This window comes from Pavona decussata, unplaced genomic scaffold (genome assembly GCF_977016875.1).
Source record: "Pavona decussata unplaced genomic scaffold, jaPavDecu1.1 SCAFFOLD_16, whole genome shotgun sequence".
In the NCBI taxonomy this organism is placed as follows: domain Eukaryota; kingdom Metazoa; phylum Cnidaria; class Anthozoa; order Scleractinia; family Agariciidae; genus Pavona; species Pavona decussata.
In genome coordinates this window covers 2,407,232-2,418,804 of record NW_028145439.1, presented here as the reverse complement: position 1 = coordinate 2,418,804, position 11,573 = coordinate 2,407,232, and the positions used below count along the sequence as shown (strand labels likewise).

The 11,573-nt window shown below is 36.6% G+C and overlaps 1 protein-coding gene across 1 annotated transcript; it reads right to left on the bottom strand.

Annotated features, from left to right (window-relative positions):
* Nucleotides 1-105: 105 nt before the first annotated feature.
* Nucleotides 106-11,528, bottom strand: LOC146487311 (calcineurin subunit B type 1). Its single transcript, XM_085086994.1, has 6 exons — nt 11,409-11,528; nt 10,869-10,908; nt 10,566-10,742; nt 3,486-3,545; nt 2,418-2,602; nt 106-1,464 (listed from the first exon to the last, which is right to left on the bottom strand). The coding sequence occupies exons 1-6, from the start codon at nt 11,409-11,411 to the stop codon at nt 1,417-1,419; spliced, it is 513 nt and encodes a 170-aa protein (XP_084943120.1). The 5' UTR covers nt 11,412-11,528; the 3' UTR covers nt 106-1,416.
* Between the last annotated feature and the right edge of the window lie 45 nt (nt 11,529-11,573).

Sequence of the window (11,573 nt, the reverse complement as noted above, 5' to 3'; positions counted from 1 at the left end):
AAACAAGCCCTATTTTCGAATAAGGGAACTGGTCATAACAAGTTTGTTTGAAGAGGACCCACCTGCCTGGGTTAAGGGGGTTATTGAAGACACCAGCTATCTTATCAAGATTACCGACAAAATTTTATTGGCTTTAAAATTTGAGTTGACACAGAAATATTCAGCTAGCAATTAAGAGTCAGCATTGCTAGATAACTAAGAAAAATGAGGTTTGAATCCCATTGTAATTTTTTACTGCTGGATAGAGGAGTGGCTATGTAGTAAAGACACCATCTTTTGAGGTTGAGGAAGGAGGCTGCAGGCAGACACCACCATCTATTTTGTGGGTGACGGGGGGGGGCTGTTCGAGTATTGTAGTCTTGACCACTTCCCTAAACACCGAATACCGCATGTGAAATGAAGTCTCATTCCAAAACAGAACTCAATCATTTGAAACAATTTGTATTTTAAGGCCAAATCACCACTTTAAAACTCCTCCCCCAAACAACCCTTACAACAATGAATCCCAAAACAGACACTAGTGATCCCAGCCCAACTTGAATTTCACTCAACTGCTTAAAAGTAATCATGTGATCAAAAATTTCATTGACTGCATGGTTAGCAATGTTGAATTTGTGATAGTTGAACTGGCTTTCACTTCAAATGTCATCAAGTAACACCTTGTCTGAAAAAAAAAAAAAAGAAAAAACACTTTGCCCAATACCAGTTACAGGTTCTCATGGTTTAGCCAATTCATGCCCCCTTTAGGTGACTGTGGACAATTATATTTATTTCTTCATCACAAGTTCGATGTACCTGATAATGGCTTTGCTGTAGTCAACAAAATTTACTGTAATCACACGATTAAAAAAAAAAAGGACCTTTTTCAAACAAATGTTACATACTGTATTTCAAAGGATGCCTGGGATCAGTGGTAATTATGTTAGACATAAACCAGTTTTTTGAGAAGTATAGGAAACTTAAGATGGTTCGAGTTGTTAAAAGCAACCAGGCCTTTGTGGGGTGCATAAAAATTATGAAATAAACAAAACAAAAACACTTCCTCCCTTCTTAAATGTAAAATACCACTAGTTAAACCAAACAATCCCCTTACCCCTCAAAAAACTAAACTCAAGGCCTCATTTTATGCACAGGCAAAAGCATTGATAGTACTTGTGTGGCAAATTCATCATGATTTTCATTTCAAGTCCTGCACTGACAGCAGCCAAACACCTTGCTGACACATCAGACAATCCGTCTGTGTTCGTCTCACTTTACAGAGTGTTCAAAGTGATGGCTACGACACTGTTGGGTTCACAGCAGAAGCCGGTAGAGTTTCGGATCAAGACGACTGTTCAATTTGTTTTATATATAAAATGTCTTGGCTTGGAAATAAGAATAATAAATAGTTCAGCGACTTTGTTCATTTAGGTCTCGTTAGACATCCACCACCATCTTCTTGTGAACATCCATATTACCAACAACCTGAAAAGAATAATGAGTAAATGTCAGTGAGAGCAAAACGTTTTTACCTCTGTGATTCAGACACCTTCCTTCTCTTTTTGGTGTCAAATAAATTTACTAAACCCCGCCCTGTTTTTGACATGGACTTTTTATCCTTCCTCAACCTTGGATTATCAGACCCTATCCCCTTAACTTCAAGAACAGACAGACACATCTGTTGCCTGTTCATCCAGAGCACCATCATCATCATCATCATCATCATCATCATCATCATCATCATCATCATCATCATCATCATCATCATCATCATCATCATCATCATCACCATGAGCAACAGCAGCAGCATTAAGGCTAAGTATAATGAAACTTGGAGGGTATATAATATGTCCACAACTATTTTTTTTTTTTGAGGTCTGCAACATGGGAAAGATGGTGTCATTTTACACAAGAATATATTTTATGTAATTTGTTCTGTTTGGACACCATCTTGAATCTGCTAGCCTGGATTTCTTGATTGATACAAAAACCTTGGAAAACTGTCCAAATTGACTCAAAAATGACCAAACTAAAAAAGAAATGCGGTTAAAATTTTATAAATATGCAAAAGCTACGAAGATAAACTTAAGTTTTCTTTTAAAAGGGTACACGTGAGAGCAAAATCATCACTCTCATACAAACAAACAAACAAAAAACATTGCTGTCAAAACCTTGTTGCCATTGAAACATCAAGTCACCCCGGACCCAAACAGGATATTATATGTACAGAAAAAGTTCCAAATTTTTTACTATTTAAATGTTGGAAGTCATGCAGTTAGGTGCAGCCATTTTGCCCACTCCCATGCAAGCTGAACAGGTTTTAATAGGTATGTTACTAGTCAAGTGCTATCTCTAAATTTCTGTAGCTAAACAAACAAGACAAAAACAAAATGAAAAACTCTAAACTGGGAAAACAAGCCACTCGCTACAAAACTTACAGCACAAAATTCACTAAAAGAGATTTTTCCATCGCCATCCGTGTCAGCATTTATTACTGTCTTATCCACAATTTGTTGAAGCTGTGTTTCTTTCAGATTGTTTCCTACCATCATCTTAAGAACTTGGAAGAGTTCCCCATTTGATATGTAACCATCGTTATCCATATCGTATATTCTAAAGGCAACTAACAAAACAAAACAGCAAGTTCAATTCAGGACCTCTGCAGACAAGGCACATTATTATCAGTGACTATTTTCAATTGACAACTAAACTGAATCTACAACTATTAGTGTTTGGAAATGCGTTTCCACACAAAAAACGTTTACAGTGCGACACACCTTACCGCGGCCACCCAACAAACTTTTTTTATAAGTTAGCTAATCAGGATATCTTCCTCTTTGTTCATGAAATGCAAAACAATGTGTTTTCAATAATTAGTTGTTGCATCAATTGCCTGTTCGACTTTGCAAGGAGGTGCGACTGGTAATCAAATTCACGTAATCTGATTGGCACACTTGCAAAAAAAAGTTTGTTCAGTGGCCACGGTAAGGCGCGTCGCACTGTCGTTGTTGATAGTCTGTATGTTTTGAGGGAGCCGCCTGGAAACTTGCGTGTAATGCACATGTGCACATGTATGGTGTAGAAAATGGTGGCTGCTGCAAAAATTGACTTAAATAATCAATGACTTTCTCACAGAAGTCTCAGTGCTTTGGCCAAACGAGCATGGGAGTTTACAGGAGTCTGTTGCAAGCTGATTTGTGATATTCATTGCGTGACAGGTCTTGGTTTCACAGCTGCCTCTCGTTATGATAATCTTTGGAAGAAACATCCCATAGGCAAGGCTGTCCCTTGTAAAAGTCAATGAGACAAAAATACTTTCATGAAAAAATTTGAGCAGATTCAGATGCAACAAGAGTGCGCAAGAGTTGGGGAGGGCAAGCGAGAACGAATGAGAGTTTCACGCTGAAAAGGTAGGGGTGAAACCCTACAGCTTCACCTTGATATGATATGTATCATGATTCACTGGTTATGGCAAGTGTAATCATAAATTTTCCAGTAATACTTACATTTAAGCTTGGATTCTTTGTCACCCTTTACACTGAACTGTGAAACTCCTTCTATGAACTCTAATAACAATGAATCAAATGCAAGTCATCAGTACTTATATTAAGTCCCCCAGAGCACAGCGCTCAAATTGCAGTTTACTGTTAGTAACAGGTATTAGTATATACCACACAAGTGAATAGTACTTTTCGCGCACCCTGATTGGCTAGCTCAGAGGTGATTAGCCAAGTACTACAGTGTATTTACCTTGGAGCAGCCGAGGAGAAACAGGATGGCTTCCCATTTCGCCACGGTCACTTAAGAGGAAATTATTTTGATAAATGTTGCAGCTGGTAAAAAAAAATATGTAAATGGCAGCAAAGTTTGGTTTGATGGCATTAAATGGTGATCAAATAGAAGAAAGATCCTCGCAGTTACCATGCAACTTAAGCAGTTGCGAAAAGAAAGCCGGAAAAAAATTCAGGCTTGAATGGGATTCGAACCCATGACCTCTGCAATGCCAGTGCAGTGTATCTAACAACTGAGATACATGTATCAAGCCAACTGGGAGCTGGTCATATTGTGATTTCGTCATATACCCGTGAAGGATGAATAAATAAATGTAAATATATGAAACATATATTTGAACTGCGGATGAAAGATCAAATAGAAGCAAGATCCTTGCAGTTACCATGCAACTTAAGCAGTTGCGAAAAGAAAGCCTGAAAAAATTCAGGCTTGAACGGGATTCAAACCCATGACCTCTGCAATGCCGGTGCAGTGCTCAACCAACTGAGCTATCAAGCCAACTGGGAGCTCGTTATATTGTGAGTTCGTAATATACCCGTGAAGGATGAATAAATAAATGTAAATATATGAAACATATATTTGAACTGCAGATGAAAGATCAAATAGAAGAAAGATCCTCGCGCAGTTACCACGCAACTTAAGCAGTTGCAAAAAGGAAGCTGAAAAAATTCAGGCTTGAACGGGATTCGAAGCCATGATCTCTGCGATGCCAGTGCAGTGCCCTACCAACTGAGCTATCAAGCCAACTGGGAGCTGGTTATATTGTAATAATAATAATAATAATAATAATAATAATAATAATAATAATAATAATAATAATAATAATAATAATAATAATAATAATAATAATAATAAATTTAATACTTATGTAGCGCAAAATGATCAAATAAATATTGTGAGTTTGTAATATACGCCTGAAGGATGACATAATATACCCCTGAAGGATGAATAAATAAACTAAGGTAAATATATGAAACATATATTTGAACTGCGGATGAAAGATCAAATACATGTAGAAGAAAGATCCTCGCAGTTACCACGCAACTAAGCAGTTGTGAAAAGGAAGCTGAAAAAATTCAGGCTTGAACAGGATTCGAACCCATGACCTCTGCGATGCCAGTGCAGTGCTCTACCAACTGAGCTATCAAGCCAACTGGGAGCTGGTTATATTGTGAGTTCGTAATAACTAATATACCCCTGAAGGATGGATAAATAAATGTAAATGTCTGAAACATATATTTGAACTGCAGATGAAAGATCAATTATAGAAGAAAGATCCTTGCAGTTACCACACAACTTAAGCAGTAATGTGAAAAGAAGGCCTGAAAATTAAAATGGTGAGTTGTTTAATCTTTTCAACCCCATATTCTAAGGCGAAAAATGAAAATACAATCCCTTGTTTATGAAAACTGCTGAACGCTAAAATTACAATGAAAACAGTGAAACATCTAATATTTTTCAGCATGGTTTCAACAACAAGATGAATTTCACAAAAGCAATTGAAGAAATGACACTGTAGGAACTAAACAAGTGTCTCCAAAAGTTTTATTTGTCTGCAAGAAAGTGAGAAGGAACTTTCTACACTGATGAGAAACCGCCTACCACGTGGTGCGCGAGATTTTCAAATTTCATACCATTTGTCGGTATATTGTCAGAAATAAAATAATTTTTTGGTCCACCAGTTATTCAGCTTGTGTGGTATATATTAAAACAATTATTCACCTCAGTGTCAGTGAAAGTGATGGATATTTACCTCGCCGCACCTCCACTTTGTCAGTGAATAATAATATTGTTTAGTATTCTGTTAACCAAGCATCAACAGTTTTCAGTACATATGGTTAGTTAAAACTTTGGGATGGTTGGTTTTGAAATGGTTAGTAAAACTTGTCTTTGAAATAATGTAAATATTCTATGTACTGATTGTGCAATGTGCCTTGTTCTTCCTCAAGGTTTTTTCTACGTGTCTGGTTTTAGAGTACTGAAGCGTTCTAAAATTATTGTAGAACACAATGCAATAACATATAGGATAGAAACAAAATCAAGCAAGCAGACTACAGATAAATATTAGATAGGCCAATAGTTTCTCCAATGAACCCCAACACAAGAAATGAAAACAATGTTGCAATAAAAGATTTTATTAGGTCACGGCGGTAGGTAGTTAGACGCCTTCTGTTTCAATTACACGTGTATGTCATCAAGGAGAAAAATGCAACAGGCCAGGAAATTAAAGAATAAATCTTCATTAGTGGTACAGAAGCAAAACATTACATTTGAAGTCTAAGGTGTTGCAGCTGACAAAAGTTTGTAACTAGAAAGAAATTGTTTTACATGTAAAAGTTAGAATGCAAGTGGAAATCAACACAAAGTAGGTAACTCCTTAACTACACATAGGCATCCATTAAAGCACCACTGGTAGATACCTAAAACTATGATGCTTAAATATGTATGCATCAACGCTATCAATTATTCAATACGGTCATCGACACAAAGCTTGGCTGAAAACAATACCTTTTCATTTTGTTCTACACATAGGTTATATTATACAGAGAAATATTAAAAATTTAATTATCCTAAACTTTTGAAAGGCAACTGGTAACAAAAGAATGATTTTTAATTTTAACTTTCTTTGTCCAATTCTAAATTTTATGTGTTACAAGAAAGTCACAGTACATAGTATTTAATAAGCATCTGTCGTAATCTGATTGTAACGCTCCTCGAACAAACACATATGTCATATACGGACATTCCTAATTTTTTATCTTACAGACTAAACATCAATTTTTATCGAAACATTTCCTTAACAATTAGTGTTGAACAATCAGATGGTTGGCTGGCACACCGAGTAATCTTATATGATAAAAATTACTTATAAATAAATGCATATTTTTGAAAGAAGCTGCAACCAAAATACATGTACTAAGCAATGTACAGTAGCCCGGCTGAAAGGTACTCAGAATTGTTCAATAATATTAGCAACAACAGTGGGAGCAAAGTTCTGTTTTGGTTTTAATAACAACATTACACATGATTGACTACTTCTGTTTAATAAATTAAATCAAGAGAAAATCTGGTTTAACATTCCCTGTGGTTAGATTTGACTCAAAGTCTTTCAAGGTGATAAAATTAAGATCAAGTTGCATGCAGGGGTTTTATAAAGATTTTGAATGGACAGGCAAGAGATTGGTGCAGGCGGGCAATGTCTGACTTGCCTTGGGTATGTTATTTTATGGAAAAAGTTGGTTGAGATGTTAAAGGCAACCAAGCAAAGTTGTGTTTACAGACAGTCAATTTGCCTACTGTCCCACCCTTAATGAAACCCCTGTATTTGTCAGATTTTAAGTGAAAACACAAAAAAGTGATCAAGGTAAAATTTCTCCTTTACCGGTAAATGTCAATTTATTGAAAAGAAGATGTGTGATGAGAAAACCGAGATTCATCAACAAAAGGGAAATTGTCTTGAAATTGTCTTGATGTAGGTTGAACCTAGTACATTATTATTCTGCAAAAACTTAAAATCAGGGAAAAATTTAATGCTTGGAAGCTCAGGAGTTAAATTGACAGTGGGGTACGTGACAAATACAGTGACTGATGCAGTGTCAAACTTGGGCAAATTCTAAAACAACTTATTCTAGGAGCTAATTTATTTCAATTTGTCTATATCCTCCCTCACCAACACCGCTTAATTCACTCCACCAACGTGCAGGTGTCAAAAATGCTCCATCTGGGAGCTGTTTTTGGCATGTGACACATTCCTTTTCTGCTCACTAGTTTATTTGCTTAATGGGAAACCAATCCACCAAATTAATACTCCAGCTAACAGATAGCTCAAGAAAATCTAGACATCTTGACAAAGCAAGAATGTGCCCCAGGCAAAAAAAACTTGAGAGCAGCTTGCACATAAAAGTTTCTTGAAACACTACAATTAAGCATGTACAAAGCAGATAAAGATCTTTACAGAGGTTCTGCTGACTGACGTTTTATACAAGTGTACACTTGTAAAAAGTAACCTGTGCGTGGTTGTAACTGAATCGTTTTCGGAGACGAAGCAACGAAGGGAGATCATCACCATAAACTTTAAGACGGATTTAAATTTCAAGGCATAACATGCAGACCATGATTATGAATCATTTAAGTAGAGTCAATTATGCACTGCATAAATGATTACCACAGGAGCAAATCAGAATCAAACCGAGTTGTTTCTTTAAAAAACAAACATTAAACTCAGACATAACAAATTCCCATCTACAACGAACACACCGTAAACTATTTGCAATCACAATCACCAAATCTAGAGCAAATTTACTTGGATGGATTTAACGACAGCTGAAATTCAATAGTATCAATTTAGCCATACCCTATCTTTCCAGATACAGTCATAGTGATCAATGGATTTTACAATTTTGGTGATAACTAACTGGTTTTATCAACATTTGGTGATTTTTCTGAGCTTTTAAATGAAGCCAATCCTGACAAAAACAAACTTGGGTTTACAGGTTAGTATAGCATTTTAGTTACTTGTATATGTTATACACACCAGGAGATAACAAGTAAAATTTCGCAAACCTAACAATCTCCATGCAGGGTCTACAATGTAATTTAGAGTGTGGTGTTACTGGAAATAAAACTACACAGTGCACAAAAATTTCTTTAAGGAAGGCTATGTATATGTTTCTATAGATTTATAAAATTAAACGTTGTTGGCAATTTCTATGCTCTGTGCTCTTATAGATCATAAAATAATGGACGTCATAAAATGTTCACAACTTAAGTGGAACCACTTGCCTGAAGCTTGTGGTTTCACTGCCAAGTAAAGTGGAATTTATTTAGTTTTTCCGTTGAGAAAGTGTTACATCTGACATCATTTTTATTGTCTGTACTTTTATAAACAATAGGTACGAGCCAATCAGCACACAGGAATTTTGACAAATTGTAAGATTACCCCTGGAACTGCCTGCCATTTAGTTTAATGTAATGTCTTCGCTGATTCCAATGAATTTTCGTCCAGAAACAAAATGTTATCAGTTTTTTTACCCCCTTAAAAATCTCACCCTTCCCTAACATAGTGAATAAACCTGATGTAAACGAGGAATTTCACTAGCTACCGACCCTGGTTGAAAAGCTCTCTGTTAGCAATGTTTCACAGATAAAATTTTCCTTTTTGACAAATCTTAACACCAAGGACTATGTATACTGCTGTGTTTCATGTTTTATTATGCAATTCTGCATTTATGATTGACACACATATCATGTCATTTATTAAGTTAACAACAAATGTCAATAATTTATAAACTCATCTTAAAGATACACCATAACACGGTAATAAATTGCACAGTTGAGATTGAAAACATCCAGGACATTTTGAAACACTGGAGAAAAAGTAGCTGATGAATCACTAGCTAGTAGTAGTACAATCGGGAAATGAATGACTCTGCTCCGGGCAAAACAAAAGAGTTTAAAATCCATCTGAAACATCCATTTGGCAGGAGTTTTTCCTAGAGCTGACATGTGACGCGTTATAAATTTTTAACATGTTTATACTTAAGGAAGATTTAAGATTAAAAGTGACATTTTTTGCAAAACTGATTCCAAAAAAATGCAACATGCAGTTGCTGTCAGACCGAAGAGGCTACGTGTAAACAGCAGACTACTTTTAATGATCAGAGATAACCTTCCTTGCCACTGTCGATTATTGCTTTCACTTGTAAACTTGAAATAGTATGCAAATTAACACACGCTGACCAAAAGAAACATTTACTAATGGCTGAAGGCCAAGGCTCTCTTAATTTTAACCAATATTTGCAACTACCAAATTTAAATTTTGCTGGTGTATTCCCTGATGTCATTGGGAGATTAAATTTCCATTCTTAGTATTTAAATACAATATTGCGCTACAGAAAGCACTCTGGTGACGAACAATTCTGCCCTGTTTGCTCTAAAATTAAACGGTTCCTGAAAGATTCCGATTTCTCACAGAATGCAACAACTAAAGCAATATTAACCACGATATTGCCAAACTTCTTAGCCGCCCACAAAGTCAAGTTTGGCTGACTTTTTATGCTAAACTAGTTGATGACGGGAAATGTGATATTTTTCGACTTAGGATCGCCTCAAAAACTGCAGCTGCCCTTCGCGAAAAACGCACATCCACGCAAACCAAAATCGTACAAAGTCTGATTCAGAAATTCTTGGGCTGAACGATAATAATTGGAATCCAATTTCTGTTCAATTAGAATAACCCCTTAAATCGAATGTATTCCCCGAAATCCGTTCGAAACAGGTGGCTATAGAGCGAGGGTAGTTTTAAATTCTTATTACAACAGTTGCACTGGACAAAGAAAACGAACATATCCTTGCAGAAGGGCCCGACATAGAATATTTGCTGATTGCTGTAACTGGTGATGAAATATGAAAAGTGACTGAGACTGCCAGTAACCAGATTGCCAATGCGAAACAACTAGCACCCACTAAAAGAGCTGACAGACTGAACTTGGGAGTGTGATCGTAGATAACGTGACATATTTTCAATTAAGCGAGTTAAGCGCAAAGATCTTAGCAACTCGAGTAGCCATTTTTAGAAGACTGAACCTTAATCCCTCCCAATTTATCCTCGAAAATGGAGTGCCCGATTTTCAAGCAAAAGTTGCAAATAAATGAAATTATCGTTTCTGGGACACATACCGTAAACAAAACCAAACGGGCGCGAGAAAGCCTCATATTTTCACGGTGAATGATATTACCGATATTACATATTATAATACACACAACAGTCAAAAGTTATGTTATATTTTTCTAACCTTTAAAGTCGACCTCGCCATTTCCATCTGTGTCGAAAATATCAATAACTCTTTGCACTAGCGGGTTCTGTTGGAGTTCAGGAAGGGACATAAACTCCTCAACAGAAAGTGCGCCCGATTTGTCCAAGTCGAGCTTTCGAAATCTCTTGCCAAGTCGCCGGATTTCATCGGCGTCAACTGCATTTTCAAGCAAACAATAAAAGACCAAGGTTATTAGCACGCCAATTGGGCAAATAACCTACGGACAAATGCGCAGAAATCGCAAAATTGAGTCGGGTCAACAGAAACAGATGCCAAACTTACAGTGTGTTACCATATCACCCGGCAGCGAAGCTTCGTTACCCTGAAAGCCAAGAAAAAAGTTCGAGACGACAAGTCAAATATGAAACTTAAAAACGTCCAACAAAATGCTTGTTTCTGGGCCCGTGTTGACACCAAGATAAGACTCACTGAACAAGCTGGCGAATATTCAAATGAGTGTTCGAAAACCGCTCACTTCGAATGAAATTAGGCCAAACTATACACTACAAAATTTGGAAGCCAAATTATTTACAAATAAAACATGAAGAAAAACGGCTAAAGAAAGCGGATTTTCACCGCTTACACTTTGCACTAACGCTAAGCAAATCAACATTAGCGAAAGTGCAACAACGCCACTGCAAATGTCAACAAAAACCCAGCAATACTAAAACCAGAATATTTATACGCTTCCCCACAGCAACAACAGCTTGTACGCCGCTTTCATCGACAAGACAATGTAGCGAGATCCAGCCAAGCTGTTATCATAGAAAGGTTAAAGATTGATCACAAACACAGTTGAATGATCAAAAAAGAACAACATACCATTTTTAGTGAATGTTTTTGTCCTCCTAAGTAGCTTTTAAGTTTTCAAATGCACCGATCAAAACTTTCCTGGTAAGTTAGTTACTTCGAAGAGGAACCCCACTGAAAAGGTTAGCACCCAGGCCTCGACCGTTGGCCGCCGATAATATCCGGGACATTGGAAAC

What these genes read in the sequence shown, in the direction of transcription:
- LOC146487311 (XM_085086994.1), bottom strand. An exon ending in GGGTGATATGGTAACACACT is followed by an intron (nt 10,743 to 10,868) that starts GTAAGTTTGGCA and finishes TTGAAAATGCAG; the next exon opens with TTGACGCCGATGAAATCCGG. An exon ending in CTTTTAGTGAATTTTGTGCT is followed by an intron (nt 1,465 to 2,417) that starts GTAAGTTTTGTA and finishes TATTCTTTTCAG; the next exon opens with GTTGTTGGTAATATGGATGT.